General features: G+C 36.0%; 1 protein-coding gene across 6 annotated transcripts in view; it reads right to left on the reverse strand.

Annotated features, from left to right (window-relative positions):
• Positions 1-21479, reverse strand: part of JAKMIP1 (janus kinase and microtubule interacting protein 1) — a 247902-nt gene that overhangs the window by 123358 nt on the left and 103065 nt on the right. For 5 of the 6 annotated variants that reach the window (XM_037385135.1, XM_037385144.1, XM_037385161.1 and 2 more), the window contains 6 exons: positions 20259-20318; positions 11404-11532; positions 9958-10086; positions 5378-5461; positions 1535-1597; positions 192-290 (listed from right to left, as the gene is read on the reverse strand). In XM_037385135.1, coding sequence (XP_037241032.1) covers positions 192-290; positions 1535-1597; positions 5378-5461; positions 9958-10086; positions 11404-11532; positions 20259-20318 — 564 coding nt within the window. Of the gene's footprint in view, positions 1-74; positions 291-1534; positions 1598-5377; positions 5462-9957; positions 10087-11403; positions 11533-20258; positions 20319-21479 lie in introns of all 6 variants that reach the window. The other variant, XM_037385179.1, reaches the window with a different exon arrangement.

Genomic DNA, 21479 nt, shown 5'->3' on the forward strand with positions numbered 1-21479 from the left:
ACTCTCTCCAAAACATATTAAGGCAGCGGCATCAATTTCATTATCCCAAGATACAACATTTAAAAAATAGATACCTAAGTGACTTCCCTTAAACATGCACCAGACATCAGTAATCTTTACAGGAATTTCAGCTTGGGTTCAAACATAATTTCTGCTCCATTTGAGAGTTTGCAACAGAGAGAATCTCTTACTTCAAGCTCTAGCACTCTGAATTCTAACAGCTCGTTCTGGTCTTTTGCATCTTGCATTTCATTCTTCAGCTGATGCTCTTCTTGTTCCATTCTGTAAATCTATGAGACAAACACAGCATCATAACACCCCATAAGCAAAGGAAAATACTGTACAGAGTTACGGGCCAGGAGTTTAGACAAAACTGCTAATTATTTCAGTTTCTCATTAGATGTTGGGCTGTGTCTTGGAGATAAAGAAGGAACATCACATCAGAAAGTATTTGTGAGAACTGCCAGCAGAAAATGGTCAAAGTTCTCTTAGAACAGTTATCTGGAAGTAGTATGAAAAGTGGTATGAATATTATATCGAAATAAGTTAAGCAATACAAGTTTTCTTTTGAAATCAAGTGAATGAAAATGGATTACATTAACATTTGGGTAGACTGTTCTCATTGTCTTTGTGTAACTGGACATCTACTCTTTACAGCATACGAAAGACAGTAATGGAGGGGGTTTAATACCTACTTTTTAATTTTCCAGATTTGCGCTTTGGAGTGCTAACAATGACAAAATAGAAGTTCAAAATTGACTATTCATTATGCCAACTAATAGCTTTGGTCTACTGTCTAACTTAACTGGGTGACCTTTTTATTTGTATAAAACTAAACAGAAATGTGATGTCTGGCATAACATACTATAATGCTTATAATACCCATGTAAGTGTCTGAATAAATTAAGTCCAACTGTAGCTACTTTTAGTCATGAATTTTTCTTTGGTTATCTTACTCCTATTATATTAATATAGACCTACTAATTAACAAATATAATCCTTTGACTTCCTAAGTACTCGCTAACTTTCCCACCAATATTGATGAAAAACAATGAGGATGTTTATCTCTTAGTATCTCGGACAGAAAATGATACAATAGTCTTAAATCAATCAGTATTACTTAATATGTGGAAAAACTTAAAAAATGGAAGGCTGAAGGGAGCAGGCACTTTTATTAGTGCTCAGGACAATAATAATCTTTGTGTAACTGTTTGGCAAAATACAAGATTCCACATTATGCTTAATACTATAGATTGTATTTTGTTGGACACTGGAAACATCAGCTAGCTTGGGATCTACTGTTCGCTATACAATTTGTAATTCCACAATAAAGAGAAGCTTCCATTTCCAAAGAGTACAAAAGCATATTGGTACTTTAATTAGACTTTTTTATCCAAATTTCTGTTTCTGAAGAGAAATAAGTAAGCAATTTTCATGTTGATGTTCCAGTACTTAGTACACCCATTTCCTTTTACCATTTCTTTTATGATAAAGGGAAGCAATTGTGAAAATATTCCAGACTATGAACACATACCTTCTCTAGCAATTCCTGATTTGTTCTGATTAACAGCTGCTTTTCTTCTACCCATTTTGAATCCTATGAGGAAGAAGAGGATTAAAAAAATTAAGATTATATATATTTTGTTAAGCAAGACTTACAAATGACCACAATAACTAGAAGATTTCAAACATCATTGTACATTCAAGCATAAAAGTGGTCACACATCAAAAAATAAAGCTATTTAGGTATTTCAAGGATAAACAGCATTTTATACTACAGAGAAAATAAAAGTTCCCTTCTTTTCCTGAAGCTGAAGACTTATTTGAGTCCTATAAGTCTTCTTTTACTTTCGTTTCCTAGTATGTTCCAGCTAAGCATATCTTTTAAAATCATTACATAGAGCAATTGTGGGTGAACACAGTTGTATGATATTTCATAGCATTTAAAAAACATTTATTTACTCAGCTTAACTCAAAACTATTTCTTTCCATTGCAAAGAGTTGGTAACTTTCTTGCAAAATCAACCCATTTTGAGTGGCGTAATGCAAATCCCAATAGAGAATGGGAAGGGAAGAAAAACATTTTATTACCCCTAATGACTGAAAATAAGCTTCAATGGTATGCAGTTAATTGCCCTCTGCTAAAAGTGTGAGAATCAGGCTCATACACAGTGTTTGTGATATGGAATTCAAAGCTGTGGTGGAAGTGAAGTGATATAAGATATTCTATACTCCATTTGAAAACTGTATTTCCATTTGACCACTTGTTCCAAAGCCGATCTTTCCTTTTAGGTTTCTCCATGGCTTCAAAAGGCCTCATCAAATGTCCCTTTAAAGACCCAAGCTACAAAACCTCACCACTAGCCATAGCTAGGCATTCAGATTTAATGGATTATAACTGCCAAATTCACTTTGTTCTCCCTACAGAGAAAAGTTTTTTACATAACCTAGCTCATACTGCTCTAATATGTTTAATAATACCAACATTTAACATGCCATACTAACTCTAGATCAGATTATTTTCTAGGTAAAAAGGACCACATCTATTTAAAATCTAGATATCTTTACTAAAGTATTGAGGCTGATACTTCCTTTGTCAGCAAGGTATTTGCACATTGATGCTGCATGAGAAATTAATAAAATCTGGCTATCCCAGTCCATTAACTAGCTTTGAAATATCAACCAAAAGAATCTAAATCATTATAACATTTACTCCAATTGGCATTCTTCAAAAACACTAAAAAGTTAATTTTTCTGTCTACTGTCCACTACAGTTTCATATTCTACTGTTCTTTCTCCTTTTCCCACTCATATACAAGAATGTGCAAGTACATTTCAACTTTCATGCAGTAAACAAGCTCTTCAGGGTTATGATAAGTATCATACTAAGAATAATATAATAAAATGAGTACTGAAAAGGCATGAAATTTGACAAGAACTTTTGAAACAAGTAAAAGAAATGTTGAGAATAAAATTCCATGTCTAGTTTAACATTTAACTAGCATTTTACTAAGGTCAAGGAACGAACAGGCTTGCACGCACAGATGTAGGGTGAATATTCCAATGCATGCATACAGTGAAAGGCAGGTTCAAAGGTTACATCAGACCAGGAGGTTCAACTACTCCAGTTTAAACAAGTAGAAGACAAAGATTAATTTGCCCTATTGATAATTAACTTCTGTGTCTTTCTTCATGAAGTTCAACCTTACTTTCTGAGAAAACCTTAACTCCAGTAGAATTATATTTATGTACACACCAGGTCACTGGGAAAGCTGAGCTCACAATCCATCTGGCACATTATATACTCCAATATGTTCAGATTTATTATTTACCCCATCAATATCTTATAAGAATGTATTCCATTAATATAAAGTTTTTTATGCATGCACCTCAATGTACCTTGCAGAAATGGATTATTAGTTTTATTTTACATCTAGGGGAATTCTGACAGATCAATCTCATGAGAGATTAATTCTCTTAAAAGAGCCATTGGCACTTACTTTGAGATTCGACATAAATTGTTATAAGCCAAACTTCAAATATTTTTTTAACAATAAGATTCTAATCTCCTGCTCTGAATTTGACTTCAGGAGAATTGCAAAGGTCTTTGGTGCTTCTGTTTCCTAAAGCTGTAAAGGACAACTGAAAAATCCTGGGATAATATGCTAGGATCTTTTGATTCATTGTTTCCCTTTCAAAAGCACTTTAGGGACCGGTTCCCCAAATGAACATTTCAGAAGTATTATTCAATCACCATCACTACCATGACCACCTAAATGACAAGTAATAATAATAAAAAAATAAATCACATAGTGCACAAAGAAATGAGTTTATCATCACAACCATTTATTTTGTTGAATGTAAATACTAACAGGTCAGGAGAACCAAGCAGGTGCTAGAGCTCCCAGGGAGATACTCTGCCCACTTCTGTGGAAAGCTAATTCTCAGCACACAAACTAGCCCACTAGAGACAGTATCGTACTGCTCACTGGCACGCCCCTGTTGGCCTTCTCAGGATTAGTAAGAGATACAAGGTGGAAAATGTGGTTATGAATCTCATAAAGTAATAACTAATTAAATTCTAAGTTCCAGGCATACCTTTTTGATATACCATTCTGGAAGCAAAAATCACAGAAGTCATTTCTTACATAGGTATCCACCTTCACTTATCTTATTTACCAGCACAGTACTTAAATTTTACACTGTAATAGACAACTATTTTATGTTTTCAATTACACAGCAATTCGCCCACAACACCTTTATCATCAACACACTAAAATGTCAGCAGTAGATCCTTGAGAAGTCTTCAGTTTCATTTATTCTTCCAAAAGCTCGGTGACCCACCATTTTTAGATTGATAACAGTCTATTTTTAGTAAGATTTTATTTACATGGAATTTACTAAGCAAATTGCAGTTTGTGGAATCTAGCATAAACAATTTTAAACCTTAATTTTAATATTGTCCCCAAACCTTTGTATTTATACAGAATCGTACAGAATTCTTTCTTACAAAGAATAATAAAAATAGTAATATCATTAACTTGGCATTATTTGTAGGTTGTTTTTATTCAATCATTAGTCTTTGAAATTTATATCTACAGATAGCAATATTTTATATTACATACACTACCTGCAATCTTAAAATTGTTATTTCAAACAACAAAGCATAAAATTATATCTTCCCAATTTTCTCAGCGTGTTCTAGCAGTGAAGCACCTGAACATTTTCGAAATGCACTCTCATAACTCTTAATCAGCCTTCCTGAAGATCCTGGTCATTATTAAATATGCATCAGTAGCCACATCTTCGTCAAGTAATTACAAGATACAGTGCAGCATGAAGCCTAATTTTGATCTGTGTGATGGTATGGGAATTTGAAAGCAGTTGGGCCCTCTAAGAATTTATGCCTAGGACAGTGACACTGCAAGTGGCTTCCAGTAACCAGACATACTTGGTGGTTCATTTCTCTAGCTGAGGTGTGTGTGGAAGTGATTTTTAAAAAAAAATAATTTTCTATGCTACACACCAAAAATATTCTCCAGTACAAATATAGAATATTTATTTTATTGGAATTTATAGCAAATAAAAAATGGAAAACAGGAAAAAGGCCTTCACCCAATGACAACAGGAACAAAATTTACAATGCATGTACATGCGGTGATTTCAGCGTTATGCTATTATGTGTTAGAAAATTAATCTTTAATGGCATTTTCTTAGCCTATATAATACTTTCCTTTATTTAAGTAACCTATTGCTGGAGTAGCAATTAAGCCATATTTGTCACACTTAGACACCAGCAAGCAATGAAGATGGCAAGGGCACCACTGCATGCAAGGGAGAAAATGATGTGGTGGAGGACATTAAGAGAGCCGTTTACCTGTCCTTTCTCGATTAGAGCTTTCTCCAGGTCCTCAATTTTTGCCTGACACCTGAGAAGATCAGCTTGTAGTTGTTCACGAGTCTGGAGGAAAAAAAAAAGTTTCAAAAAGCATGCACATCCAGGTAGACAGGTAGATATAACTGCATGATGAATCAAAGTACACATACTTTCTACCCATTTACGGGCTGCCCAGTCAGTTTTTAATGCTTTTTTATCATCACATATTTAATGACAAAGCTTTTCCTTGGGGGCTGGGGTGGGGTGGGGTGGAAGTTAGGAACTGAAAGAGTTCTAAGAAGCTATTCATAAGCTTTAATAATTCAAGGTAATTGGGAAAAAAGGGGCAAGAAAGAAGGAGAATTGCAATAAGCCCTGAAAAAGGCCTACAGGTAAATAAAATATATTCACCCACAATAATTTACAAATCCCATAAAACACATAGGGGAGTCAGTTTTTCTCATTCTGTGTGATTATTACACTATTGCACTACAGTAGGTATTACCCCCTGAGTCCAGTGATGCACTAAAAGGGACTGAATCGTACCAGGTACCAAAAAAAAAGGATATAAACCAAAGGATATCTCTGGAGACCTTCAGCCACTGAGGTTCCTTGGGCTACTACCAGTACTTTTCCCACCATACTTCAGGTACCCTTTCACCCAAACAGTTTAAAAATTCCTACAGGGATTTCCTTCTGCGTGTTTGCATCTTTGGGTCCTTGTTGTTTACCTTAAGCCTCATCTAAAAGTAATAGGAAATGTTCATCCCATCAGAACACCGGGCCCTACAAAACTAGCCATGCAAAAAGCTACCTTCTGACTCATTCAAAAGATGGATTTGCGTGGATGTGACAAAAGAGATCACAACACCATTGAAAACAAAGAGCTACAATTACAAAGTGTACTAAAGGGAAAGTCTGCAAATAGCTGCAAAATAAAATTTAAAAAAGCTATTACAAAAATACCAGGGTCTCCTTTTCCATGAAGGCAAAGGAAATATATAATGGTCTCTCATGACTGACAGACACAAGGGCCTCTGAAATCTTCCTTTAATGGTAGATGTAATTACACCCCCTCGCCCCAACTGTAGCTTCAGAAGTGATCTCCAAAGTCCTTGTTGCTTTCCCTGGCTAAGCGTCCTACTTAAAAAAAGAGTGCCAAATGTGACTAGGCTTTTGTAAGATGCTGAAGACTCTAACAAATGAAGCCATAAAGCAATAGTTCTAGTACTATAAGAACTGTATTTCACAGGGAGAAAAAAGTTAATGTTGATTGAGAGTCACTTCAAAGAACCTTGAAAAAACACATAACAAAACTCGACACATATTAAAGTAAACCCTGAATCTTCTAGATACTCGTTCTGACGGTCAAGGACTAACATTTTTAGCTGTAAATAACTCCAAATAATGTCAAGCAGTCTACATTCTTCTGTAACTGTTATCTGGAAAGCTTTGCTTTTGAACACACAGAACTGCTCTCACAAGCACACTGTTTCTATACCTGAGAATATTCAGTAAGTGGATTTTATAATGCTTGTCAGAGAAAATGACATGGATGAAACAGCACACATGTAAGCCTAATAACCATCATCAAACTAGCAATATAGAATTTTGTGAATATTTTATTTATTGTTCAAGTAGTGGAACCATTAAACTAATGGCAGCTCCTACCTCTGGGATAAATTGAGTCCATCCCCATCAGTACTTTTTAAACCACATTAAAATCTTTGTCTTTCTGTATTATTAACAACATGTTGCGGTGGCACAATACAACGAAGGGCGCATGTAGCAAGGCAGTAATATGCAATAGTTCACAATATTTAATATTTAACATGTTTCTCCATTTCTGGGGTACAGGAGGTATTTTTGGGGGGTAAGTAGGTTAGGGGTTTTTTAACGCCTAAACACTTTTTAGAATCACAGTCTCACTGAGGCTGGAAGGCATCACCTTTCCAACTTCCATGGTCAAAGCGGGAAGGCACCTAGATAAGGCTGCTTAAGACCTTGTCCAGTGGGGTTCTGAATATCTCAAGGGACGAACATTCCGCAGCATCTCTGGGAAACCTGCTTCAATGTTTGACTGCCTTCAGAGTAAGACGGGTTTTTTCTATGCTTAAATAGTATTGTATTTGAATTTGTGACTGTTGTATCTTGTCCTTTCACTGGATCCCACTGAGAAGTCTGGTTCCATCTTCTCTACTCCCTCCATCAGGCATTTACACAAACTGGTAAGATATCCCCGAGCTTTCTCTTATCCAGGCTGAACATGCCCAGCTCAAAGCCTCTCCTTGTGTATCACGTTCTCCAAGCCCTTAATCATTGTGGCCCTTCACTGCATTCTGTCCCGTATGTCTGTGTTTTTCTAATACTTGCCCAGAGATGAACCCATGTGCTGGTTTTGGCTAGGGTAGAGTTAATTTTCTTCACAGTAGCTCGTATGGGGCTGTTTTGGATTTCTGGAGGAAACAAGAGTTGATAACACAGGGATGTTGTGCTCTACACAGAGCCAGGGACATTTCTGCTCCTCACCCCACCCACCAGTGAGTGGGCTGGGGGGCACATGGAGGTTTGAGGACTCAGCCAGGACATCTGGCCCCACCTGACCAAAGGGATATCCCATACCATGGGACATCATGCTCAGCATATAAAGCTGGGGGAAGGAGGAGGAGAAAGGGGGGGCATTCAGAGTTATGGTGTCCCAAGTGACCATTACCTGTGATGGAGCCCTGCTCTCCTGGAGATGGCTGAACACCTGCCTGCTGATGGCAAGTAATCAGTGAATCCATTGTTTTGCTTTGCTTGTGCACATGCCTTTTGCTTTACCTGTTAAACTGTCTTTATCTCAACTCACAAGTTTTCTCACTTTTATCCTTCTGATTCTCTTCCCCATCCTGTCAGGCGGAATGAGTGAGCAGCTGTGTGGGGTTTAGTCAACAGCTGGGGCTAAACCACAACCACCCAGCACTCCAGATGTGGCCTCATCAATGCCGAGTAGAGAGGAAGGATCACCTTCCATTGGTCTGCTGGGGACCTTCTTCCTAATGCAGCCACTGATGATACCTCCAGCTGAACTTCCTGCCACCCTTTAAGATATTTCAGCCAATTTTCACTCTACCTTAGTATCCCTTTGTCTAGTCTGTACTTTATCAGTTTGCCTAAGATAATCTTATTAGAGAGAGTGTCAATGAAGTCAAGATAAACAACATCCACTGCTCTCAACTCACCTGCCAAGCTAGTCCCCTCATCACAGAAGGCTATCAAGCTGGTTAAGCATGATTTCCCTTTTGTAAAACTACACTGATAACACCCAGTCACCTTCTTGTCTTTCAGGAATTTGGAAACAGTTTCCATGATTATTTGCTCTATCCCTTTCCTAGGGATGGAGGTGAGAATGACCAGCCTTCAGTTCCCCAGATCCTCCTCCTTGCCCTTCTTGAAGACAAGTAACATTTGCTTTCTTACAGTCCTCAGGAACCTCCCACAATTGCCATGATGCTCCAAAGATAATTGAGAATGGCCTCACAATTACATCAGTCAACTCTCTCAGTAGTCAGCAGTCTGCAGGTTCAAGCTGTACTTGATGCACAATGAAGGACATGGGGTGAAGATGATGAAGTTTCAAGCCCTATGGCTATTGCTTACCCTTTTGGATGTTACATGCTCTCTGGTCATCGATCATAATAGTTATTCAGTCAGAGGAGCACTTGGAAATATGCTACATTTCTAGACATGCCCCTATCTGCAAGGAGATGTGATAAAGTAGAAGAATTTTAGTGTCTAGTTAACTCAGTTCTATTTGATGTCACTGCTGTACAGTGAATAGATCTGCAGACTGAGTCAGAGCTCACCAATTCATTTTGAAGTGATTTCTCACCTCCCCATTTTGGAAAAAACAGAATGGAAGATGTTAGCGTGACTTCTGCTAACCTCATCTCTGCACTAAATGGTTTAGTGGTGGCAGAAAGGTAAATCAAACCAGAACACATACTCTGTCACACATCAACTACCTATAGTACAGAGATTGCTGAGAGGATAAAAAACCCCATTTATTTCAGAGAGAGCAAACAATGACACATCCTGACATTTAATAGGAACAACAGTTAGCTATGTGCTTTTTAGTGTAAGAATACTCTCAAACTGATAATTTTTTTAAGAAGAAATTATGATTTCACATATTCTACAAAACATTTGAAGAAAAACTTCCCTTGTCAGATTTGGGTCAGATTTTTAATATACTCATATGATAAAAGTACCTAAGTACTAACAAAAACCTATTCTCCAATTCTTTTAAATCCATTATATTGCTATCCAAATTGCAAGTTCAATTGGGATCTCATTCTCAATAACACTCTTACTACCAAAATCTTTAATATATTATGCATGCTAGATTAAAGTATGAGATCTTTGTTCTGATCCCACCAGATGAAGCTGAATTGTCACCTTACTGTTAATATCCTCTAATCCTCAAAAACATCGTGCTTTGCATTGCACTGACCTGCAAATATACCTCCTGCTATTCCAAGTTATTTCAACTTTTTCAATGATTTCAGAGTTAAAAGGCATTTCAGTTAAAAAATTACCCTTGCTTCTCTCTCTGCATCCAGTGTTCCACCAACTTGTTCTTGAAGCAATGCATATGCTCTTTGCAAAGCTTGATATTCTCTTGTTAGCTGGCAGAACCTTAGTTCAGCTTCTTCTTTAGGTGTGCTCTTAATGAAGAGGGGGAAAAGAAGTGGGTTTGTGTAAATATATATGATAATGGGTTTGTTTATGTAGACAGATAGATACACACAACAAGCAACAACAACAACTCATACTGAGTCTCAAAGGTTTAAAAAACTGAAAGAAGTAGAAATGGAAGGATGATTTGAGGATAAAGCAGAAATGCAGATATCAGTAACTGTGTCTATCTTACAATTTCAGGACAGTGTAAGTTACTATATAAGGCAGTAACATATAGAAATGGGAAGAAACTGACTGGGGAAAGATGAGATAGAACAGTTCTATGCACCACTGTCTTCAGCAACCCCAGAGCCACAGGAGCTTCTGAAGGAGCTCATTCTATTTGTCATGCAGTCCATCACTCCCTTGTTACTCTTTTTCTCTACCATGCCAGGGTAAAGCATTTTACCAGCACAAGCACACTAACACAGAAGTTACATTTCAAAAGCCATAAGATGGGGGGTAGAGGTGGGTGGGTGTGTGCTTTGCTTTTTTTTTTTTTTTTTTTTTTTTTTTTTTTTTAAGATGAAGTATTTTTAATGTCTTAATTTTCTTGGAATTTTGAGCAACTGACATAAACACCTTCAAGGTCTTTCCTTATAATGCTGAGGGCAATAAATGTCCTTCCCTTTAATTAATTTTTGCTCCAGGAACTCAAGCTCCAAGGAAAAGAGATTACAATATTATTAGATATTAAACCTAGGAAAATAGAAAGCTTCTTGTAACTGAGGAGTATTAGGCACAAGCTAGTGAACAGGAAAGAAATATGAAAAAGAGCATCTAATTCATGCTTTGTCCTCAGCCTTGCAATCTTTTAAAGTAGGCCAGCTGCACTGTATATCACAGAGCTGAGACAAAACCTGTCAGTGGGTATTTACTACCTATGATCATTTAAGCCTTAATGAATTGCAAAAGCCTCTCTGAGTATTGTAAGTATACAAAAAAAGCCCTGGTTGTATCAGAACTGTCAAATAAATTAGAAGGTTGAAAGGGAAACTATTGTCTATTAACTATTGACTTTTGGCAAAGCAACATTCATATTCATTTTCTTTTGACTAATAAGAAAGGGCTTGAGAAAACCAATTTTATTTCTGAGCCCAATATCTGCCAAATCTGTCAGGCAAAATATTATCTTATTAATTCTATTGCAATGACTGTCTGTGTTACTGGACTTGAAACAAGATAAAGCAATTTTCTGCCAAATTTTTCATAGTTCCTGTGCCAGAATAGCTAAAAACAAATGTTTGCCTTTATATTCTATGTCAATTTCTATAGAATTTAAGAACAAATCAACTACTACTTACATCTTCCAAATCTTCTTCTGGTGTTGCTGGTGTTCTGTCTGTTTTATCTGTGTTATATGAAGTTACAGATGATGTTTCTGAATCGACAGATTCTTCATCAAATCCAAAAAATGTCTCCACAACATGCCTCTGAAAAGTTAGTTTTTCTTAGTTACTAGCAAAACAGTTGGAAAACCCCAGTGACTCAGTAAGCAGTAGCCAAGTTCTCCTCTGACCATTATTTTAGTATTTAGGAAGAAAAAAGTTCCATTGTAAATCCTTGTTCTCTGATTAAAGGAGCTACGTTCTCAACAACATCCGTGTAAGAACCTCCAAGAACTAACCGCAGGTAGCACTGGGTAATTGCCAATAGAATAATGCTTTAGCAATAGTATAAAAGCTGATTTTTCCAAAATCATACAGATCTCACAAGATTCACAGTAGCGGAATGCATTATCTATTCAGAAGAAAGTAATGCAGTACAATGCAACACATAATATGTGGAACCAAAAGGGAAAAAACATTCCTAAGAGCAATGTGGAACAAATTTCATCATTCATTCTCATTTGAAAAGAAGAAAAAAAGAAAAAAAGATTGATTTATAATATCAATTTTGCAAAATCCTACTTAAAATTATAAATTGCTGCTTTCCATTCTTTTTTCAATATGTCTTTCTCAAGTTTTTCAAAACTTTGCTCCAATATTATGACTAAACAAAAAAACTATGCCTAGAGAAAAGCAGCATTTCAATGCAGATTTTAAAAATGTTACATAATGTAATCAATTAAATGCATGCTTACAGAAAACTAAAGAAAATGAGTAGCCAATGGAAGTGAATAGTACAATACTTATTGTGAAACATGTGTTTTATATAAAATATCACAACTATAATAATTCTTTCCATTTTAAAAGCCCCCTTTCCATCAGTCTTCTAACATATGCTCAGAAAGCAGCAAATTTCCATAGACAATTCCACTGTTCACAAAAATAAAATTGTTTTAAACATTTAACTAGAAAAAGTTTGTCAAGTATTTTTCCTTCCCAAATAACAGTAACAAAAGTTAACTGTTATTAATCAATAGAAAGCCTAACTTTTTACACCACACAAGTGTTCTATTAATCCAACACAAATCTAGAGAAGCAAGAAATTATGGAAAAGAAAAAATAATAATAATGGTGTTGCTGGAAAAATGGAGCCAGGTTACGAAACGTTGTAGACAGCAAGGCTAGTGAAGAGAGGTGGCTCTAAGAAGATGAAGAAAAATCTGTCTATCCACCTCTATATTTTTTAACACTGCTTGATGCTGAATCACAGATCCTGATGTCACAGTTTTTTCCAGGTATTTTGTTTTGGTTTGTTTTTAATATAAACCACAGGTTGTATGTGAGAAGATAACAACCTTGTTTCATTAAAGAAGCCTAAATGATGAAAAAAATTATCAGTTGTTATTAATTCAGAACACTAGACGTCTTACATCTCAGCAAAGCCAAACTCACTGAGTGGAATCATGAGCTATCAATTTCATTCAAGATACTGAAAGGTTTTATTTTATTTATAATGCCCTATCTAATTATGAATTCCAAATATTTACTTTTCCCTACAGTCTTCTAGGCTTACCTAACCTTATACATTCTTCCAGTTTGTCTACAAAGTACCGTCTTCGCTTTCTCACAAAGCCCCATAATGCTTAATATGGCTTTTGACTCAGCATAGCTCACATCAACAGCCAAAATACTCTATCGTGGTTTAAGTGGTACCACAAAATCAGACCTGCAGGTGTGCCTCAGTGCCTGCATGACACCATGGACTCCATTTACAGTGTGCAGCCCTGCTTACTATGGTTCACCAGCTCACATCATAAATTAAACTACTTCATTATTGTTTCAAAGTACAGCTGACCCCACTCAAACTACCAAGGACAGCTTCAAGGCCCTGTTCTGAACCACTTAATTGCTTCACTTAAGATGAACCCTTCAAATAATTTTAAAATTTTCATTCAGTCTGCATTTTAAAATTAACTAGTTCTGCTAAATTCTCCTTCTGAAAGGATGTTATCCACTCAAAAAAACAAAAACAACCCCCAAACCAAAAAGCCACGTGCATACAGAAAAAGATGATGCAGCAGAGAAGGAAAAGAGATTCTGAAAAATCTTCAGAAACCACCTTCCTTTGCAAGTTACTAGACCACTATTTAGTGTATTCACAAGAAAAGGATTGCAATTATAGCACTAAAACCCTGTAAAGACACATTACTCAGTTGTATAGGCAGCACTGTGATCCTTTCAACAGGGAGAGATGTGTCTATGGTTCTTCAGAGAAACACTTTCCTGGGATAATTTTATCGTTTCCTCCAGCATTCACATGCTACTACACCAGTTTGTTCACTGTTCTGTCCTACTTAAAAAACAAATCATAGAATCATGGAATCCTAAAATCATTTAGATTGGAAAAGGCCTTTGAGATCATCAAATCCAACTGTCAACCCAGCACTACCAAGTCCATCACCAAACCATGTCCCTATGCACCACATCTACGCTGACACCAGGAACAGGTTTAAGCTCTATTCTAGAAATATCAAGACTTATCCAGAAAGCTAATGTGTTCTCTCACACTCAAATTACAAACATTTCAGACTCCTCTCTCATGAAAGTACAAAGGTTTACCACAAAAACTGAGGTATAGCTAGCCCTTGGGAGATGGCCTGTTGAGCATTTCTCTCACACTCAGTACTGATTGCAGCCTATAATCATTCAACACTAATTGTACCAGTAAATATTGGGAGCTGAAAATAGGGCTAAAGAAACGGTGCTACCTTCAAGTTGTAAGGAAGACAAATTTACAATTTGGGTTGCCAGGTCAACTCATCAAGAAGAACCTTCTGACTCCAAACCGATGACCAGACAGTTTCATAAAGACGAAAGCAGGTTATACAGAGGTAAAGAAGATGGTGGCAGGTAAACAGAACCCAAGAGACTCATGAAAACCGCATCCTCATTTTACAGTGCAGATGCCTTTTACTCAAAGATGCTGGGAGCAAACCCAAAACAAAGCTGCATGAAGACCCTTATGCCCATACTTCTATATTCTGCTCTTCTGCCTGTAACAGCTTCCCTGTGGATGGGGCTCAAAACAATCAGCCTGTGCTTCAGAGGGATCAGACAAGGACAGGCAAGTCAGATGACTGAACAGCTGACCTGCTCCTTTCTCCTGCTTCAAGGGTGCTTGCCCTCAAAAATGACAAACACACTTCAGTAAAGCTCAACCAAAACTTGCAATAAAGTCTAGGCTTGAGGGCTGACAAAATAAATGAGTCAAGTCTTCGCTTTGAAAAGGTTGGTAGAAGTGACTTTAAAAGATGGAGAACAAAACTCCATTTTATTATCACATATATGGCACAGAGAAGACGATACCATGAAGGCCAGCATCAGTTTAGTTAAAACTGACAGTAAGACTTATTATACAGGGGGGTTTGCTATACCTCCACTATACAGTCACTTCTGTAGATTACTCAGTTTAAGAATGTATCTTCCTTTAACCCTGCATGCACACAACTCCCCCACATCTATTCAAGGAGTGAAAAAAAACAGAAAAGGAGTGGGTTTGATTTTACTTAAATGTATATAGGTTTGAGCAGACACTTTAAGCAATGCCATTATTTTAACAAAAGATACCAGCTGCATTTAAACACTTTACTAGTAGCAAAAGTAGGGAAAAATAATTGGCATATATTAATAAATAAATCACTTTATTATTAGATGGGAGGGAATTAGGCAAGAAAATTAATATTCCCCATCACACTAAAAAAACCCAACACTTCAAGGACAGTTAAAAGTCAAAACCTGTTAAATGCTATACAGATTGCCTATGGTATTTGGAGATATGAGCGAACCACTTATTTTTAATGGCTCCTTGCTCTTTAGAGAAGCTGTACATTTATCATTTTGTGGAGCAGATGCTTTCCACAGAAATAGAGACAAGGTATTTAACCATTGTATATTAACTGTACGTGAATGAATTGCTTCATGACATGATTACAAAATAGCTGGTTTTGCTGTTGATCAACTAGTATGTGAAGAAACTAGCTACAAGAAGTGTTGCACAGCAAAACCAGAACAAGTTAACTGTTAAGGGAACAGCTGTAGAGGAAAAAAAAGGATTAAAAAAAATAAATAAATGACATCCGATTCACAAAAAGTTTGTTGATAAACACTGTAATAAATAATAAGGCATAAATAAATATACCAACTCCAAGGGAGATTCCACATTCAGCTCAACAGCTGAATCACAATAATTTTCGAAAAGTATATAAAATCATATACAATACTCACTGGCTTTTTGTAACCAGATACTATTTTCATTGGATTTTCATTCAAACTTTTCTTAAAAATGGGAACATAGTTAACTTATTTTTTTTTTTTACATTGATTTGTACATTTGTTACTTCTAAATAATAAGTTAATAACTGAGAAGATAGTCACATAAATTGGTGAAAAATTCTTATTTAAATTCTAATTTCTACTGATTACTGCCATGCATTTAGTGGCAAGTATTTTTCATGTGGATTTATATCAGTTTTCCATAATTTTAAAGTAAAATTATGCACTAGGTCTTTATAACTCAAGTATTAAGGCACCTGCTGAACTATGGTGCTCAGTAAACATGGAAGTTTAGAATATCACAAATCAATAGTGACATGTAGACTATATTATGTGCAAATTTCAGTATGCCCTCATGTTTTTAATGGTTTGGATTAGATATACTTACATATAAATAAACTGACTTCTCTTTTATTAAAGTAGCTTCACTTTACATTTAAATATATCATTTTCAAGTACTTAATCTACCATCATGAAAATGATCCAAGAATTTCCTTGTAATGCAATCAGATGAGCTAATCAGTAACTTCTTACCTTCATGTTTATATGTCATTTCTTGGCAGCCAGAAAAATACAGGCACACCAAAGCACAGAGGCAGACAAAAAAACAAAAGTATAAAACAAGAAATATGAACTCCATCACACCAGTGTGCAGGCTTTCCACTATCACAAATACAATTTATTGAAGTTTATATAAAGAAACAAATCCATAGAGCCCTGCAGTTGCCAAACAAACTGGGCAATTATGTCTTATTTTCAAATGCATGAACTCCATCAGTCACGGAATCACTGTAACTCCATCCTTGGTATCAAAAATAAACAAAACTCAAAAAATACTGTTTCTGGAGTTTCTTGGTTGTTTCACTATCAAAAGTGGAAAGAAAAAACCCAAAAAACCCCAAACAACAAAAACCCACCTGGAAATAAAGTATGCTTTGAACAGCAGAAGAAGATTCACCTCCACTGTATCTTTTTCCTAACATGTCCAATGGCACATTAATGTAAAAAAAAAACAACAAAAAACAAACAAACAAACAAAACCCAAACAAACAAAAAAACCCACAAAACCCAAACCCAAACAAAATAATAATAATAATTTTTAAAAAACCACAAAAACCCCAACACATCCAAAAAAAAAGCAAAACTTCTATCAATTTAGGCTGCTTCACCTCAGAGAAAAGTGTCCTGCAGTACCTGGCTATACAAGTCACTATATTACTCCTCTAAAAACTTGTAACCACAGAGGTTATAAAGCCCATCCCACTATGCTGCTCCTTTCCTCTGGGACCCTGAGACAGTTGCCAGCACTGCTCTATGGACTCCTGTGCCCCATGGTAATTAAAAGAGTGCTCAGGCAAAGCTACACTAGCAACAGTAACCTAGTGCACCCACAGAGCTCCAGAAATAACACAGATGTAACTGAAAAAAAAAAGAAACAACCAAACAACCCAAAAACAACAGAAACCACAAAACCCAAACCCCAAAAAACAACTAAAATTAAATCCTAAAGCTTCTCAGTTGAACTGATGTTATTTAGACCCAAGCAGGCTATAAAGGCTATTGGACTGGTCTGACAGATTGGTCACACAAGCTGTCTCAAAGATGGAGAAAGGCATACCATAGATTCTGTTCCAGACAAAAGGAAGCACTGTCAGGAGAATACTCATTAGAAAACACACACAGACACCAGCCAGTCAGTCAGAGTACCTCAAAAATTAAGGAAGCTGAAATGTGAGTGTTAAGTCTTCAACCTGTGCACCAAGTTCCTGTTTATTAAAACAAAACAGGAATCTTTCCATACCTTCTAGTCTGAGCTTATCTGACCATTTTCATGAAACCTAATTCTTACCAGTTACTTCCTTTTTCACTTTGTCAAAGGAAGTGGGACACAGCTGGAAACAGATCCAACTCCAACAGCCAAAAGCGTTAATTCACTGTGTTAATGCTAATTTTACATCTAACAAATCTTAGAAAAGCAGAGCCAAAGATTTAAGTCAGTAATCTTTTCTGCGTGGTTGGTTAGGACAGATACACCCATAATTTCATCTACTCTTATATATAGGTTATCATATGTATGATATAAAAATCTTGCAGAATACAGATATACACTTGCACAGTACATGTCTATGTATAAAGCAACTCATCTTAGACTGCCTTTATAGCCCATGGAGAGAAATGGGCAATTTCAGAACAAGACTCATACGGCCTATTTAGATATCTACTTCCAGAGGAGAACAGTCACCACTTAATGTTACTTTGTCCAGAGTGAGATGTCTAAATCGCACCTCTGTTAATTCTACCATTTTCATCTGGGTTCCTGAGATAGGCTGCAAAAACAGAGGATGAAGATGGTACAATCTCAACAGCTCATCTGAGTAAGGAACCCATTCTACATAGATTATTTAAATAATAAGCTGCTGGAAAGCTGTGGGAAACACAGCTTCCTTTGAGGATTTTGATCCTCACAAGACCACACAGGTGACCTGGATAGAAACTAGCCTATATGCCAGGATTGGATTTTTAGAAGCTATCATCAACAGTGTTTAAACTCCAAGTCAACACTGCATATACATGTAAATAGCCTACAGTTTTATACGATGGCAGGTAATAGGACACAACAAATATATTACTGATTACTTCTCTTCCTTAAGGAATTAACTTATTTAAAAACTATAGTTATATAGGAATTAGTATAGTATATATAGTCCAAGTAGTATAGTATATATAATCCCATTCACTCTTCTCACACAGCTTTCTCTCTCTTTTTCACTTGTTTTTGTTTTATAGTCCTCTTTTCCTCTAAGGAGATAGCATCAAATAAAATTCAAATAGCTAATTCCATATGCACACCAAAGAGCTAATAGACAAGGGGTGGAATAACTAGCGGGAGTTATGTCTGCTACTGATGAATTTGTTCTTTCTGGTGTATCTATCATCATAAATAAGAAGCAAACCTCTACTAACTCGGCTGCTCATATGCATTTAATTCTTGCAGTAATCTCTGCAAATTTCCCCAATTATAGTACTCTTACCACACGAAGAATGGCAGTGCCACAGATTTTTTAATGGTATCATGCACATTTTCTCCAACCCTCATGATGTTCAACTCTTGCTTTGGCAAGATGGAAAAGAAAAAGAAACCACAAAAACAACAGCTTGCTCAAGAGAACACAGGTAGAAGGAAAGGTTACAGAGTCTAGTTCCACTTAAGTTCTATTAACAGAGAACATTTTTAAGACATAAATGAATAATTATGGAACTTTTCAGTCTACGGAAATTATCATCACTAGTTATCAACTCCTAAAAAATTAAATTAACTAGTTTTGTTTCATTAGGAACATTAAGAACAAAAGATCTTAGGCAATTAATTTAAAATCAGATAAGGGCTAATAATTAGAGAGGACTTTAAAATTAAAGTATTAGTTACATATATATATTTTAAATTTTATGTCCTGTTTTTAAACTTGATCTCAACACACAAACTTCCAGGTATACTACACCAAGAAAGAATAGGTCAGGGTTACTGTAAATATATCTGGCAGCTATCAGCCTTATGTTACATAACAGAAAAATGCATGCAAGATTTATTGTTACTTCTGATTTTTTCTTTTTTCATATGTAAAAGACACATAATTACTAGAAGCATAAGAAATTACTGCTGAAACGGAGAACTCCAAAGGATAGATTTTTCAGAACACAGGTATTATAGAACGCAGAGCAATAAAAAAGCACCACCTGGAGGTCATCAGGAATATGCTCTGCAGAACACACTGACAAGCACTCATTTATGACAGAATAATCTCAAACTACCATATAGGTGATACTCATCTCTCTACTTCCACTTTTTCCCTCTTACCCCATTGTCCTCCCCTCATATGCTCCAGGCTCCTAATGTTCAACTTCACAAAAAACATTATTCAGCAAAATTACTTGAAGCATGTGTTACAATAAACAAACACTGAAGGTATACTCTGAAGCAAAACTTTTCTGTTTCTACAGTCTCATTTTTCTCTTGTACTTTGCACTCCAGAGCAAAATAGTTACTAGAGAAAAATAGATACTATTCATATATCACATATATAAATCTTTCAGTAATATCCCTAGCGTGGGTTAAAGTTTTAAATTGCAATTAAGCAGTAACTTAGTACTAGTAGTTTAAGGGGTGTATTTTCTTTCAAAAGGACTGTGTATTTGTCCTTTGAAAAGTTAGATGTTTCAAGTCATTACATCATTTAGGACTCAAGCTACTTGAATATTTAGGCAACAATGGCTAAAAGGTTTATTTAAAACAAAACTCAAAACAGTACAACTTGTGTGCTGTACAGAACTTGCAGTTCCTGAATTATCCTAAGAAAAAGTTATTAAGCACTCACCAGAAAAAAAACAGAATTATATGACACTTTAGCACTAATGTAAATGGTGCTTTAATTTCAGGTAGTATTTGGTACACATGTTGTCCACAACAACAGAGATGCATGTAAACCTGAAGATATGCTCACCTTTGGAGGCTTCAGACTTTTCCTCTTCTGTTTTTTAGACCGCAATAACCGTTCTCTTTCCTAGAATAAAGAGAATGTTTTACTATGGGTTCATTTTAAAACATAATTAGATATGTCTAACACAAAGAAATACCATTAATTTTTTTTAAGGCCTGTGGTAAAGCTAACACAAAGACATCTTTATCCTTTTGAATAACACCGTGTTGATATAACATCACACTGCACTGCAGCTTTTTCCCTTCGGCAAACAAACCTTCAGCCACATACTTCACACACTTGATGGGAAGTTGGCAAGAAAAGGCTTTGTTAAGTACTGGGCACAGATTTATGACAGTTCTTTTGACACTTTTACCAAGAAGCTCACTATGGAAACAGAATTCACATTCTCATTCCAGTGTTTAACCATCCTGAAGAAGGAGGTCCGTAGGCAAAAACAAGTCCAGTCCGAGTAACTACAAGTCATTGTATCAGGCATACTCTAATACACGAGCATGCATATGTTGTTACATGTGTGTTACATTCAGTGTTACATACGACTGAGCCTTGTAGTGCAAAAGTCTCAGATCCAAAGGCACTCTCAATCTGTGCCAACTTAGTGTCTTTTTTCTACCGTGAAACAAGATCACAATTAACTATGTCATAACAGGAGGTGGTTATAAATGGAAAAATGCAGCATCTATGGACGTTTAAATCCAAGAATACTGCCTTAAATTCCAAAGAAGAGGAGGAAAAGAAAGTAAAAATTGCAAAGCAGCAAGCAAAAATAAACCCCAACACCACAGGAGGCAGGTGATCTGTCTCCTCTTTTGCCTGTTTCTCTCCTTAGCATCTTTGCTTGCAGCACCTCCATTTTTAAAAGAATATCAGCAGTTCCAAGTGCTTTCTAGCAGTGATTGCTCACTGCATGGTATTATTCTATTCATTTATTTGCTTCACTTTCAGTTCAGAAACTGGACAAACAGGAAGCTCCCAGTGGAAATGACAATAAAATTATTTATCTTTATCAGCACATTGTTCCAGGAATGAAATTTTGGAAAATGCAAAATAATTCAGAAATGCACAACAACTTATATAGTACCTTTAATACACGTGGTTTTCAAAAAAAAGAAAAAGTAATGACTGCCAAGGTAGAGTGGAGCAGGTATTTCATGCAGCAGAAAAATATATTACATTAAACTAAAGCTGAAACTATGCAGTTGAATTTTATAGAGTTGGAGAAGA

Source organism: Falco rusticolus, chromosome 1 (assembly GCF_015220075.1).
Source record: "Falco rusticolus isolate bFalRus1 chromosome 1, bFalRus1.pri, whole genome shotgun sequence".
In the NCBI taxonomy this organism is placed as follows: Eukaryota; Metazoa; Chordata; class Aves; order Falconiformes; family Falconidae; genus Falco; species Falco rusticolus.